The sequence below is a fragment of the Xyrauchen texanus genome, chromosome 25 (assembly GCF_025860055.1).
Source record: "Xyrauchen texanus isolate HMW12.3.18 chromosome 25, RBS_HiC_50CHRs, whole genome shotgun sequence".
Taxonomy (NCBI): Eukaryota; Metazoa; Chordata; class Actinopteri; order Cypriniformes; family Catostomidae; genus Xyrauchen; species Xyrauchen texanus.
In genome coordinates, this window is record NC_068300.1 from 24,076,394 (window position 1) to 24,092,410 (window position 16,017).

Genomic DNA, 16,017 nt, shown 5'->3' on the forward strand with positions numbered 1-16,017 from the left:
TTTCACTACCCAACCCGCCACGCTGGCTGCACCGACCATTCGACTCGGTTACGCAATTCAGTTTGCCAGGTCTCCGCCTCTTCGTGGGCATACATTTTTCCGCAGTACACGGCCAACATGCCCTCTCCCTGTGCGAAGAAATCGCGATAGAGCCTGTCCCTCCAACCAAAACGAAGAAGGGTTTCTACAGCCCTTACTTCGTTGTACCCAAGAAAGGCGGCGGCTTACGACCGATCTTGGACCTGCGAGTTTTCAATCGACCATGTCCAAACTCCCATTCAAAATGCTCACCCAGAAACAAATTCTATCTGGCGTCCGCATCTAGATTGGTTCAGCAGCGTAGACCTGAAGGACGCCGTACTTCCACGCCTCAACTCAGCCTCGACACCGCCTCTTCCTAAGGTTCGACGGCCAGGCGTGATCAGTACAAAGTCCTCCCCTTCGGCCTGTCTCTGTCCCCTCGCGTCTTCACGAAAGTCGCAGAGGCAGCTCTTGCCCCGCTCCGAGAAGCCGGCATACGCATATAACATAGAGTTACTATGCGCACACAGAGACCAGGTGCTCAGCCACCTCAGCCGTTTGGGGTTTCAGGTCAACTGGGAAAAGTGCAAGCTCTCCCTGGTCCAGAGCATCTCTTTTCTCGGTCTGGAGTTAGACTCAGTCCCAATGACAGCACGTCTCTCCAACGAGCGTGCTCAGTCAGTGCTGAAATGCCTCGCTTCTTCAAGCCAGGCTCATGGTCCCGCTAAAACGCTTCCAACAGCTCCTGGGGCATATGGCATCCTCCTGGTGGCGCGCCGCTGGGGTTGATGCATATGAGACCACTTCAGCACTGGCTCCGACTCGAGTCCCGAGATCGAGCATGACGCAGCGCACGCACAACATAAAGTTACCTCTGCCTGCCGCCAAACCTTCAAACCCTGGACAGACCTATGCTTCCTAAGGGCAGGAGTACCCTTGCAGCAGGTGTCCCGACACGTTCTGGTCACAACCGACGCCTCAAATTGGGTTGGGCGCCGTGATGCAACGGGCGCCAGAGCCGCAGGCCGGTGGAACCGAGGCTCGCTGCGCTGGCACATCAACTGCCTAGAGCTGCTGGCTGTTTTTCTGGCGCTGCAGAAGTTTCTTCCGCTAACTGAAACAAACACGCCCTAGTCAGGACAGACAGCACCACGGTCGTAGCTTACATAAACCGCCAAGGCGGAGTACGCTCCCTCCACATGTCACAGCTCGCCTGCCGCCTCCTCCTTTGGAGTCAGCAGCTGACTGGAGTTACTGCGCGCCACTCACATCCCCGCAACCTCAATGTGATAGCGGACACGCTGTCAAGACAAAGCTTGCCTGGCGGAGAGTGGAGGCTCCACCCCCAGTCAGTCCAGCTGATTTGGGACCAGTTCGGCAAGGCTCAGGTAGACCTGTTTGCCTCCCAAGAAACCTCCCACTGCCCGCTCTGGTATGCCCGACAGAGGCTCCCCTCGGGCAGACGCGTTGGCACACAGCTGGCCTCGTGGGCTGCGCAAGCACGCATTCCCCCAGTGAGCCTTCTTGCACAGGTGCTATGCAAGTTCAGGGAGGATGAGGAGCAGTCATTCTGGTAGCCCCTTACTGGCCTACCCGGACTTGGTTTTCGGACCTCACGCTCCTCACGACAGCCCCTCCCTGGCGAATTCCCCTGAGGAAGGACCTTCTTTCTCAGGGACGGGGCATGCTCTGGCACCCGTACCCAGACCTCTGGAACCCATTTCCCTGGCTTATCACACCCAGGCCGTGCCCCCCCCCCTGCGGGTCCGAGCTCACTCCACCAGGAGTGTTGCGTCCTCATGGTCACTGGCTAGGGGCACTGCCCTAGCAGACATTTGTAGAGCAGTGGGCTGGGCAACACCTAACACTTTTGCAAGATTCTACAATCTCTGAGTTGAGTCAGTATCGTCCCGTGTTTTCTCAGGTACCGAGCCTGTAGAACTCGGTGGCACGCCCACGATCTGAGAAACCTCCCCTGAATCGCTTGCACCTAGCGCCCTTCCCCCTAACCAGGGGAAACAGTGTGCCTTCATTCCCAGGAAATCTCAGGTTTGGGACACTGGTCGATTCCTCCCTAGCCCTCGTGGGTCGCAGTTCAGCGGAGGAACTGGCTGACCCAAGCCACTGCGGGTACCGCAAGCTACCCTGTACTGGTATAGGTGCTCCACAGGTAAGGCCTCCTTCGGACTCCCCCTGTGTGTAACACCACGGTTCTGTCCCCTCTGGCGAGCTGACTCCCGCGTTTCCCTTAGGCAGTCATGGCTGCCTCGGCTGCCGTGCTGTATGTTCCTCCTCTATGAGGCTGGATCCACCACCGCACCGACTTTTCCACATAGGCCCTAAGCAGGCCTCTGATGGTTTTGCCACTTAAACTTGCCTCCTCTCTCGGGTAGTCGTGGCCTCCGCAGGGTCTTCTCCGCCCTGAATAAGGGCTAAGACCCCTTCCCTCAATGCATGTAAGGGCCCCGGCCTTAGTTGCTCTATGCGAGAAACATAGAGAGAAAAGAGGCCCGTTCCCAGGTTGGCGGCCAGCACCTTGTTCCCCTCCAGGGTAAGGATAAGGAATACTGATGGCTTAAATGGGGCACTGGGGAAGGGTACGTGCAGCCTGATACAGTTGGTCGTCCTGCACGTAAGAATACCTGCTCGCTCCTGTATCAGCAGTTCACGTACACGGCTCAGCGCATGGCACTTTTACTGACACAACGTGGAGAGAGCGACAGAAGGGGAACGTCTAGGTTAAGTATGTAACCTCCGTTCCCTGATGGAGGGAACGAGACGTTGTGTCTCCCCTGCCACGTCGCTGAGCCGAGCCACTGTTGTGGCCGGACCATTTCCGGCTCCTCAGAAAAATCCTGAATGAACTCCCGTATTTGCGCCGCTTAAATACCCGTATGTCCGGGGGCGGGACATGCAAATACTGGTTGCCAACTCTCATTGGCCTTTTTTCATAGTCCAGAGGTGAATATCGGTGCTTAAGAGAGACCCCTAGTGTCGCTTCTCTGACACAACGTCTCGTTCCCTCCATCAGGGAACGGAGGTTACATACGTAACCTAGACGTTTTACTATCCTTATGGGGACATTTGGTCCCCACAAAGTGATAAATACACGCTCACACACACACACACACACACACACACACACACACACACACACACACACACACACACACACACACACATGTTGTGTTTCCATGTTTTATGGGGACTTTCCATAGACATAATGGTTTTTATACTGTACAAACTTTATATGCTATCCCCTAAACCTAACCCTACCCCTAAACCTAACCCTCACAGAAAACTTTCTGCATTTTTACATTTTCAAAAAACATAATTTAGTGTGATTTATAAGCTGTTTTCCTCATGGGGACCGACAAAATGTCCCCACAAGGTCAGAAATTTCGGGTTTTACTATCCTTATGGGGACATTTGGTCCCCACAAAGTGATAAATACACGCTCACACACACACACACACACACACACACACACACACACACACACACACACACACACACACACACACACACACACACATTTACAGTATATGCTTGAAAGATGGTGCCGCAAACGGCTGCTTCAGTGTGGAGCTCTCTTGCGTTTTTCTTACATTTGTTTGTTTTTTTTTGTCACTCTTTCCTGTTCAGTTTCACCAGGGATGAACTGCTGAATATTCGGCAGAGCATTCCTGATAATAATTTCCCCAGTGTTCGATTATTCTGACGTTTTATTAGACATCTTATTTGGAGGTACAGCTATGCTCTACAAGCGATTAGAAAAATGCACGTGAGGGAAGCGAGCCGTCAAACTTGTGAAGCTTTGTCAACGTGGCTTTAGGGCTCCTCTGCCGAGTTTTCATCTGGTAATGTCTACTCGCTCGCCAACAAAATGGAACTGCTTCTGCTCACTCAAACAAATAAGAACTTTTCTAACTCCGCTGCTCTGTGTTTTACGGAAACCTGGCTGAGTGGAGCCATCCCGGACTGCGTGTTACATCTGCCGGGTTTTCAGCTGTTCACTTTTGGCCGACAGTGTACATACACCATTCTGTTGTACACTGGTGGACAAAAGTTTGGAATAATGTACAGATTTTGTTCTTATGGAAAGAAATTAATACTTTTATTCACCAAAGTGACATTCAACTGATCACAGTGTATAGTCAGGACATTAATAATGTGAAAAATTATTATTACAATTTGAAAAAATTTCTTCTTAAACTAGTTCAAAGAGTTCCCATAAAAAATCTTCCACGTGCAGCAATGACAGCTTTTCAGAACCTTGGCATTCTAGCTGTCAGTTTGTCCAGATACTCAGGTGACATTTCACCCCACGCATCCTGTAGCACTTTCCATAGATGTGGCTGTCTTGTAGGGCACTTCTCACACACCTTACAGTCTAGCTGATGCCACAAATGCTCAATGGGGTTAAGATCCAAACTCTCTTTTCCAATTATCTGTTGTCCAATGTCTGTTTCTTTGCCCATTCTAACCTTTTCTTTTTGATTTCTGTTTCAAAAGTGGCTTTTTTTTTTGCAGATTCTTCTCTTTACTGTTTTACATGAAACTGGTGTTGAGCGGGTAGAATTCAATGAAGCTGTCAGCTGAGGACATGTGAGGCATCTATTTCTCAAACTAGAGACTCTGATGTACTTATCCTCTTGTTTAGTTGTACATCTGGCCTTCCACATCTCTTGCTGTCCTTATAAGAGCCAGTTGTCCTTTGTCTTTGAAGACTGCTGTGTAAATTTTTTTTTGGCAATTTCAAACATTGTATAGCCTTCACTCCTCAAAACAATGATTGACTGATGAGTTTCTAGAGAAAGCAGTTTCTTTTTTTGCCATTTTTGACCTAATATTGACCTTTAGACATGCCAGTCTATTGCATACTTTGGCAACTCAAAAACAAGCACAAAGACAATGTTAAGCTTCATTTAACGAACCAAATAGCTTTCAAATGTGTTTGATATAATGGCAAGTGATTTTCTAGTACCAGATTAGCAATTTAGCATGATTATTCAAGGATAAGGTGTTGGAGTGATGGCTGATGGAAATGGGTTCTGTCTAGATTTGTTCAAAAATGACATTTTTCAAATAGTGATGGTGCTGTTTTTTCATCAGTAATGTCCAGACTATACTTTGTGATCAGTTGAATGCCTTAAAGTACCAATTTCTGAAACTGCAAAATCTGTACATTATTCCATATATATATATATATATATATATATATATATATATATATATATATATATATATATATATTCACATAATTAAAATGCATTACATTATTGTGGCAATAGAGTAAAGCATTGGAAAAAAGCAAAAAATGGCTTTAGAAAGCAATATAATTTTAATATCGATATAATTGAACATAAGCCTATCATTAGCCTACAGTCCACAGCAATCCATTTTACTATAATATTCATCAATCTGTCTGAGATAGATTTACAGTTTTATAAGGGCTTGTTAAAGATAAATGTACACTTTTTGAGTGTCTCACTTCGGTTGTGTTGCGTCAAAAACAGTGTTTTTGGTTGCTGTGTCAAGTTAAACAGATCTTGGGATCCCCGCATTTGAAATTGCATTCTGTCCAGCTGTGTTGGAACGCAAGAACATATTATTATCTTGTCTCATCCAATTTCAAGCATGCCTATGTGTAATTTGTTGTCCGTACAGCTGCATGTTGCCTATACATCTGAAGTCTTGCTTACTGCCACTTGCTGAAAACAGGTGCTACTTCAAGCTTGAATTTCTCAGATGATAGGAATTTCATATTAAGGTCTGGGGACATGATTAATTACTTCATTTCTTAGAGTGTTATTTTTTAAAATATTTCTATATGCTTTTAAATCAACCAATCATAATAACTCAAATAAACCCCTTCAAAACAATAGAGTATCTGAACACCCTGTCATGGTTTTTAATGACCAATTTAGACATTTTACCTTACACACTCTAGTTCAACAGATCTGTCAACATATCATGTCAACATATCTGGTAATTTCCTTCTCTGTTTCTCTCTATTCCTGCCTCTCTCTGTTCTCTGTAGCTCTGGAGAGAGCAGTTGAGGTTATGTCTAGTCCACGGGTGGTTGAGAGACCCCCTATTCATCTCAGTCTCCTCCAGGACTTCTCCCAACCTCTGGAGCTCTATAATGACTATGAAGGAGACAGCTTTGGAGAACTGCGGGCTGAGAGCACTCTCTCTGAGAAATATAGTTTGTTGCTATTCCAAGTCTCTTCATTTAATCACAAAATAAAAGCCAATGTATTCATTTATTAGTGGTGTTAGCTATGGGCGTTTTTTTTTTTTTTCTATGACAAAACAACCACCTTGCAACACACTAACAACCACATAGTATCAATGCCCTTGCAACCACCCTACCATGGTGGCGACCATATCAATGCCCTTGCAACCACCCTACCATTTTAATTTTATGTAGTTAATTTTACCATATTCTAAGTAACCTTCCCATTTATCTATCAGAAATCCTAACATTTTATACTGTGTTTATCGCAGTTTGTTTAAATGGGACATTTGGCCATGACTGCAGTCTGACATGTGATGATTGCTCTAACGGAGGACTGTGTAACATGGAGAGAGATGGCTGTGACTGCCCTGATGGTTGGACAGCGATCATCTGTAATCAGAGTATGTTCATTACGAAACCCAGTAATGCAAAACATATAGTTCTCATAATTAATGTACAAGAAATCATTCTTTTCATTGTCCATTTCAGCCTGTCCAGAGGGCACTTTTGGAAGAAACTGTTCTTTCACCTGTAAGTGCAAAAACGGTGGCACCTGTGACACGGTTAGTGGGAAGTGCCGCTGCCCACCTGGAGTGAGTGGAGACCTGTGCCAGAACGGTGAGTTGTGGAATCAAATGAAACAGTATATATGCCAAATCTAATGTTCCACTTGTGTAAAGAGTCTTTCATTTGATATACAAGTTGGTAGGTTAAATAAAATATATTGGTGAAATTGACATATACTATACTCCACCTAAAACAAGTTGAATCATTTTGCTAATTATTTTATAATTATTATGTATGCACTTGAATGACCTCATATTAATTAGAGACCACATGGAATATCTGTATTTTATTTACATTTACTTTTATCATTTAAATTAGATATAATTTTGTGACACCACAGGTTAGTTTAATTAACTGAAAAAAGGTGATTAAAAATTGGTGAATTGGTGACCAGTTGCAGCACCTAAAATATACAAATTCACTTTTACATTTATATAAATTGTATCCTTAAATCTTGATGTTGAAGCTCATGGACCTGTTACAAGTCAACTACCCATGCAGTATATATCATATTTATATTAAAAATGGGCTGGTTTAAAAAATATTTTTGTCTCAAATTATTGTATAATTTAACATCATTTATAATTGATTTGAAGTTACATTGTATCTTGCACTATTCATAGGAGATAACTTTAATATGTATTGTTCTAAGAAGAATGAACTAGTTTTTAGATGGCTTAGTAGTAATACTTTTTTCACTGCTGCTAGGCTGTCCGAAGGGACTTTATGGAAAGCACTGCCACAAAAAATGCAACTGTGCTAATAACGGACGCTGTCACCACACTTATGGAGCCTGTCTGTGTGATCCAGGACTCTATGGCAGATTCTGTCACCTCCGTAAGTTGAGCTCCATCAGATATGCTCACCTATTAACCATCAGACAATTCACCTTGTTAGCAGAGTGTCTTCGATGTTAATTACTTTTTCAGCTTGCCCCAAGTGGTCGTATGGATCCGGCTGCTCAGCAGAGTGTCAGTGTGTGCAACAGAACACGCTCGAGTGCCACAGGCGCCATGGAACTTGTATTTGCAAACCTGGATATCAGGGAAAGACCTGCAAACAAGGTCAGTTCAGAGAATACCCTTCAATAGACTGAAAGCTCATGGATAGGATCTGCTTCACTGCTGAACTGTTTTATCTCTCTGTTATTCTGCTTTTTAGAGTGTGATAGCAGTTACTATGGTCCAGGATGTAAGTCAAAATGCCAGTGTCCAGCGGGGGTATCCTGTCATCACATGACTGGCCAGTGCCAGCGTCGGTGCCCAGCTGGCCTGCATGGGGAGCACTGCAACCAAGGTAAGTTAAAATAATATATTTGTTGGAATGCAGTGACACCCCTCTGCACATTACTATGAGAGATTCAATTAAAGTGAATTTATGGCTGCTGCATCTCTGTGAGTCATTGCATAAGTCACACTGACTAGCAGTTGACAATATGTATAACGTGAGGAGCCAGGCCAAACATAGCTGCCAAACACTGGAGTGCATGATGGAAATTCCTTTTTGCTGTGTTGAATGTTTTCCCTCAACACGGATATGCTCCTGACTTTTAATCAAGTGAAGATCTAGCACAAATATATATCTAGAATTAATAGATTTTAAAGGGGAAATATTAAAACAGGTCATTTTGCACAGCAGATGAGCCATGAGCACATTAACATATTAGCATATGCTCACATTTACATATTCAGAATCGTGACCTGCATGGATGAGCAGTGTAAACTACATTGGTATGAGGAGGTTAGCCAATCATAAGAGACATAATTTACTATAGAAGTCTTCAATGTACAATAGCAAAACCTGCCTTTTTAGGACCACAGAGAGGTGGCAATACAGTCATGTAAAACTAAATTATAGCTGTTTTGGTGCAATAAAACATGACTAACATTATAAGTGGACCTAAGGGGGAAAATAAATGCTACAGAAGTTAAGAATATAGCTCCTTCAAGGTAAGAAATGGCAGAAAACCAAAGCTGACCATACTGGAACCTGCATGTTTTGATTTATTAAGGATTTCTCGGCCAGATAACAGTCAGTTACTTTATATGTATACTGTAAATGCTTATTTTATGAGCATTGGTATAAAATTAAACTGTTCTCCTACCATGATTTTAAGAAGCAATGCCGCATCTCAGAGCCCTAGCAGCTTCCATGCCTGAGTCCACAGTGCTTGGAAAGGGGTATGGAAATATCTTAAATATTTCTTCAGAAACACTGAGCTGGCAGTAAAGCCTCATAACCTGGAAGTCATTAAATGATCAGAGTACTGTGCCTGCCATCAATTAGGATCAACAGGCTGTGAAGGGAGTCGCTTTGGCTTGTCTCCGCATTTCTCTTGCAGTCTCTCTGGTTGTTTCTTTTTTCTGACCTTTTAATTTATTACTTTGGATGCACTATGGACTGTCTAAGGCCATTAGACCACTAGTAAAGAATGGAGCTCAGCCACCTGTTTGTTGGGGCGCTTCAGTGATGTCTGCTGGATCCCCACTACCCAGATTTATGCCACTGCCAGAGCAGCCTGAACATCCAGAACTCTCCCCTGCTGTGAAGACTTGTTTAGGCCAGCATACATTTCTATGCTGGTCTAGGCTGGGTAGTGCTGGTTTGGTACTGGCCTAGCTGGTAAACCTGCACAGACAAGCAAAATTTGAGCTGGTGAAGCTGGTTGAACAAGGAAGTCTTGTGGGATACTAACATACTAGAATCCCGTTGCTGGGGACAGGCATCCGAAACACAATGTATGCTGGTGACCAACAATGCTGGTCTTCTCGATACGGTCTCTTGTCAGAGTTGTTCAGCCCCGTGTTTGGCCCCAGCCATTAAACCTGCCAGTGCTCTGCCAGTGCTCAGATTTCTCACCTCATCAATAAAAACAGTAGCCATGATCTGGAAGCCTCAACTCCACCTCAATGAATTGTGCCATAACAGTAGTAGTCAGAGGAACAGTCTTAGGTTTAAACAGGATAAGGTTTGTTTTCCACTATTAATTCTTATTCTAATTCTGTAACAGACCGTGTGTCCTAACTTTTACAGAGTGCCCTGTGGGACAGTTTGGAGTTGGATGCTCATACTCTTGTAACTGTAATGGAGCTCCATGCGACTCAGTGACCGGGGAATGCCACTGTCCCGCTGGACGGACCGGAGAACATTGTGAGAAAGGTAAGACTACTAACACAGCAAATAAGAAAGCGATACTGCAAACTACTATGACAACCAAGAAACAAAGGACTTAGAGCCGCATAAATTGCAAAAACCTGATTCTTATTCACTAACCGCATGCAATTCCATTTAACCAGTCTCTGCCGCAATTAAAATTGCTCTAATACTGCCTGCAGTCATACTGTATATATAAATGTGCAGTGTAGTCGAGCACATTCAACATTTAAAGAGATGACTCTGGTGCCTGGATTGCAGTGGTCGAGTGAGGCTTTAAAGTTCCTGCAAAGTATGCCAGATTGTGGTAGTCTTCTGCATACTTCTCAACCTTGCACTCAGAACCAGCCTGTAAGATGGGGAATTGTGCTGTGCAAATTGCATTCAACATTGATTTTGTGGGCACGTTTGTGCCGTTACCTGTATAATTCCTTTAGTGAATTGTGTGCTAAAAACAACGCTGACAATGTGTGTGCAAATAAATGCAGCCATCAACATATGTGATTTATAGTTAGTGAATTCCCCCTAAAGAGTAGTATATTACCATGAAATATCACAGAGCGAGTTTGCAAGTGAACCACCATATTCACTTAATTTACCTGGAATCGTTATTTACATGAAATATTTTCTGAACCATATTAAACAAGCCAACCTCAGCATTTGTTCTGAACTCTAACCATGTTTAAGAAAGAGAGGAATACTTTTTTTGCCACTAATGACTTTTCATTCTGTTCTGTTTTGGAGAAGATGAGGTATTTTAGAGAGGGGAGATTTTTGTGTTTTGGAGATCCATTATTATCCACAACTTGCTAGGCCAAAGATCACAGACATAAATGTGGTAATGTATCTCTCCTCATGGGCCACCCCATTAGAGGAGTTCTCTTTCAGATACACAAGAACATAATGAGACATAGTTCAATGCAGAATGACAGAATCCAAGCCATGCCACAGAGACTATTATTAGCTGTTAATGAACAGTCAGTGGTTTCCAGCTGGGACGTCTGAGTGTGTGGGTCTGTGTTCATATATGAGGTGTACTGTGATGCTTTCAGAACTACCATGTAGGCGCCCCCTGTAAATAAGAATGAAATGAAAATCTTTACTGTCTGTGTTCAATTAGGACTACATGTGGTATTAGTTTTGATTGGTTCCTACTATTAAGTGCTTTTTAGCCACATTGCAGCATGCAGTCCACAGATATTACATTAAACTGAATACTTAGGCTGCAGTTATGGGGGAAAAATGTAGGGAAAAGTCCTATTAGATGATGATTTTAATAATTTACAATCAAACATCAAAGATTTATGTATATTATCAACATTCTTGTTTAAACTCTTCAACTTAATGGTTCACTCAGTAATCTGAATTTAAAAAGTTTTACTTCTAAAGAAATTAATAGTAATTTTAAAATATTAATATAAAGTATAAAATCATGACCCCTCCAGTGAGACGAGAGTTCAATCATATCAGTAACGTTATAAAAGCTTTTTTATTCTACATGGAGCAGGGGCACCTCATGGTGGCAGCCATGTTAGCATCACATGACCAGCTGAACTATTTGCTCAGTAACTGCCCATATTGAACACTTACATTAATGGATTAAATTAATCCTGGTTTACTCTGCATAGTAAAATGTATTTAAATTAAACAAACTGTTTGTTTTTTGTTTGTTACTTAAAGCTGCCCTCAGTAATTGTTTTTACGTGATGTCCAAATTTTCATTAGTGAAAATGCTTTTATTCATCATTTAGTGCATTTATCCATTGCAAATTGTATTACCAGCATGATTATTTGAATAAAAAGTTGATTTGAAAATGTAATACATTTCAAAATGTCTTATTTGGTATGTTAACCGTTGTTTTTAATGATATCATGCACCACAAGTTTGTGCAAACCTGTGATGACTCAGGAGAAGGCAGACGTGGGGGTTTGAATCAAAATGCGGTTTATTGAAGAAAGTAGAGGGAACACAATCACTGGAACAAAACAAAAGGTCCACAATGGGAAAACGAAACTAAAACTCGGAAGAACATACAGGGGTTACACAGGTTGGGGAAGACATCCACGAAAGGCAGGGTAGAAACATAAACGGTAACCTTGAGCCCGACAAGAAACATCAACAATCGACAACGGAGAGAGGAAATGACAGGGTTTAAATAGATCGACACGGTGATAACAAAATAGGCGACTGGTGCGGACAATAACGCTGTGACAGCGGTGATGAGGAGTGAGGAAGAAGGGAAGTGTAGTTCTAACAGAGACAGGGAAACACAGGCGGACAACAAGGAAGACATGACAGGGAGCGTGTTCGGTGAAGAGTGACATGGGACGTGACTGGCGAGGGTGAAACGGAAAACGCGGGGCGGACCACAATGAAAGGTGACATAAACGTGACTAGTGAAAACAGAGAACACAGGGCAGACAACATGAGAACGTAACATAATCCCCCCTCAAAAAGACCGGATTCCAGATGGAATAACAAAAAACAAAAGGTACAAGGAGTGAGGGGGTAGACCCGGGGGAACACAGACAGACAAAAGGGGGCACAAGGGGCACGGAGACAGTCCACGGGGGTACAAGGGGCATGGAGACAGTCCACGGGGGCAATTAGGCAGTCCACGGGGGCACAAAGGGCAGATAGGCAGACCGGGGAGGCCGAGAGGGCTGGCACGCAGTCTTTGGGAGTGTGTTAAGGGGACCGGGTCAGGTGACCTGGGGGGCGTCAACCGGGCAGGGACAGGTCCAGGAGGCCTGGGAGGCGGCCACAGTGTGGGGACAGGCCTGGGTGGCCCGGGACCTGGCCATAAGGCAAGCACAGGGTCAGGAGGTCTGGGAGTTGGCCATGGGACAGGGGCAGGTTTGGGGGACCTGGGAGGAGGCGTGGCCTCTGGAGAGGCCGGCAGAGCCGCGAGAGACAGAGCCAAGGAGGACTTCTGAGGCGGAGCAGTCGAAGACTTGGGTGGCGGCACCGTGGAAGGCATAGGCGGTGAAGGCACGGAAGGCGGAGCTGAGGGAGCCACTGGAGGTGGAGCCGAGGGAGGCTCAGGAGGTGGAGCCGTGGTTGGCAGAGCTGTGGGAGGCTCAGGGGGCGGAGCCGAGGGAGACTCAGGAGGCAGAACTGAGGGAAGCTCAGGAGGCAGAGCTGAGGGAGGCTCAGGAGGCAGGGCCGAGGGATGCGGAACCATGGAAAACTCTGGAGGCACAGGGGGCGGAGCCGTGAGAGGCTCAGGAGGCGAAGCCGAGGAAGATGGCGTCGTAGGAGGCTCTAGAGGCGGAGCCCTGGAAGGCCCTGGAGGCGGAGCCGTAGGAGGCTCGGGAGGCGGAGCCGAGGAAGGCGGCGCCATAGGAGGCTTTGGAGTCTCTGGGAGCAGAGCCGTAAGAGGCTCGGGAGGCGGAACCGTAGGAGGTTCGGGAGGCACAGGATGCTCGGGAGGTGGAGCCCTAGGAGGATCTGGGGGCGGAGCCCTGGGAGGCTCAAGAGGCGGAGCACTGGGTGGCTCAAGAGGCGGAGCACTGGGTGGCTCAAGAGGAGGAGCCCTGGAAGACTCGAGGGGCGGAGCCCTGGGAGGCTCGAGAGACTCGAGAGGTGGAGCCCTGGGAGGCTCGAGAGGCGGAGCCCTGGGAGGCTCGAGAGGTGGAGCCCTGGGAGGCTCGAGAGGCAGAGCCCTGGGAGGCTCGGGGGGCTCGAGAGGCGGAGCCCTGGGAGGCTTGAGAGGGGGAGCCCTGGAAGGCTCGAGAGGCAGAGCCCTGGGAGGCTCGAGAGACTTGAGAGGCGGAGCCCTGGGAGGCTCGGGAGACTTGAGAGGCGCTGGCTCTAGGACGGGCACGGCTACTGGCGCTGGCTCAGGGATGGTCGTGGCTACTGGCGCTGGCTCTCGGGCGGTCACGGCTACTGGCGCTGGCTCAGGGACGGTCACGGCTACTGGCGCTGGCTCAGGGACGGTCACGGCTACTGTCGCTGGCTCACTGACGTCGGAGGCTACAGGCTCTGGCTCGCCGACCGGGGCAGGCGTGGGCTGTGGCTCGCCGACCGGGGCAGGCGTGGGCTGGGGAGCGGAAGCCTTTCTTCTCCTCCTCCTCCGGGCGGACGAAGTTGGCAGCGCTGGCTCGTTGGTCACGGCTGGCGTGGGGGTCGGCTTGTTGGCAGGTGGAGCAGGCGGAACAGGAACAGCCATGGACGACTGGAGGGTCACCACTGTGGGAGGAGAGGCAGGATCCTCCTCAACCACACCCACAGTAAACGGTGAGCCGCATGCCAGCAGCGTCTCCTCCACGAAATCACGGGGCGTCCAGCCGCGCGTCGCCGGTGGCAACCGCTCCCTGAGCGAACTGGTCAGGCCAGCCCGGAAGAACACCACCAGGGAGGAGTCAGGGAAGTCGGTGGCACTCGCTAGGTCCAGAAAATCACGGACATGGTCCTCCACCGGCCGGCCCTCCTGCCTCAGGTTCAGCAAACGACAGCTTGCCCGAATAACCGCTGGATCCATAGTGGTCGATTGTTCTGTGATGACTTTGAAGAAAGTAGAGGGAACACAAACACTGGAACAAAACAAAAGGTCCACAATGGGAAAACGAAACTAAAACTCGGAAGAACATACAGGGGTTACACAGGTTGGGGAAGACATCCACGAAGGGCAGGGTAGAAACATAAACGGTAACCTTGAGCCCGACAAGAAACATCAACAATCGACAACGGAGAGAGGAAACGACAGGGTTTAAATAGATCGACACGGTGATAACAAAATAGGCGACTGGTGCGGACAATAATGCTGTGACAGCGGTGATGAGGAGTGAGGAAGAAGGGAAGTGTAGTTCTAACAGAGACAGTGAAACACAGGACAACAAGGAAGACATGACAGGGAGCGTGTTCGGTGAAATGGAAAACACGGGACGGACAACAGGGAAGAGTGACATGGGACGTGACTGGCGAGGGTGAAACGGAAAACGCGGGGCGGACCACAATGAAAGGTGACATAAACGTGACTAGTGAAAACAGAGAACACAGGACAGACAACACGAGAACGTAACAAAACCTAATGAACCATGCTTTTCCAGCATGATTTGACAATGTTTTAAAGAGCATCTTGTGTGCTTCAATGGAAAAAAGTAAAAAGTTAACATGGTCAATGTCACAAATTAGATGCTTGCATTTGACTTTTGACTTATCTGAATCTGCAGAATCTGAAATATTTATTTTCATTAATATTTCTTTCATAAACTTTTTCTTCAAAATCCTGAAACTTTTAATTTCCAGATTACCAAAATACCAGATTTTCAACATAATGCCAGACTTTTCTACCCCACTGTCTTTCTCTTCTAGTATAACTTTAAAAGTGTATTTTCAGACTGTGAAGAGGGTCGTTGGGGGCTGATATGTGCCGAGCTCTGCCCTGTCTGTACCAATGGTGGAGTGTGTGACAGACGAAACGGCACCTGCATTTGTCCACCAGGATTCATTGGAAATCTCTGTCAGAATAGTGAGTTATTTGTTTTTTTATATCTTAATCTCAGTCTTTAATTTTCTTAATCTGAATTCGTCATCTGACCTCAATAACATACATCTGCCTTGAATTTGTTATTTTTGCATTGTAAGGAGAAACATCTGTTTAATATTTCTGTTTTTGCATTTTGACTTTGCTCAGCTTTATCTCTTTATATAAATCACATGGTAGCAAATTGTGTTTTATTTCTGTCAGTCTGCCCAATTGGGCGCTTTGGCTTTGGCTGCCAGTTGCACTGCTCCTGTGAGAACAATGGGCAATGCCACCATGAAACAGGTCTCTGTGTTTGTAAAGATGGTTGGACAGGACCCAACTGCAGGAAAGGTAAGGTCCCTACTGTACCTATAAAAAGCACTAAAGGCCCCGATATACATCTGTAGATGTTCTTCTTTGTTCTTCATTCAGGGATAAAAAGAAGATCGAAACAGCCGATCATACTAAACAGTGTACTATTTGCAAAAATTCAGACACCCGCCACACCGCTGTGGGAGGCATTTCGAAGTATATTTAAATTTGAAGACACTCAGTAAA

The 16,017-nt window shown here is 46.0% G+C and overlaps 1 protein-coding gene across 2 annotated transcripts in view; it reads left to right on the top strand.

Moving 5' to 3' along the window:
- Positions 1-16,017, top strand: part of megf6a (multiple EGF-like-domains 6a) — a 75,328-nt gene that overhangs the window by 38,143 nt on the left and 21,168 nt on the right. For both annotated transcript variants that reach the window (XM_052091248.1, XM_052091249.1), the window contains exons 9-17: positions 6,065-6,232; positions 6,535-6,666; positions 6,755-6,883; positions 7,541-7,669; positions 7,762-7,896; positions 7,994-8,128; positions 9,866-9,991; positions 15,331-15,462; positions 15,682-15,810. In XM_052091248.1, the coding sequence (XP_051947208.1) occupies positions 6,065-6,232; positions 6,535-6,666; positions 6,755-6,883; positions 7,541-7,669; positions 7,762-7,896; positions 7,994-8,128; positions 9,866-9,991; positions 15,331-15,462; positions 15,682-15,810 (1,215 nt within the window). The remainder of the gene's footprint in view (positions 1-6,064; positions 6,233-6,534; positions 6,667-6,754; positions 6,884-7,540; positions 7,670-7,761; positions 7,897-7,993; positions 8,129-9,865; positions 9,992-15,330; positions 15,463-15,681; positions 15,811-16,017) is intronic.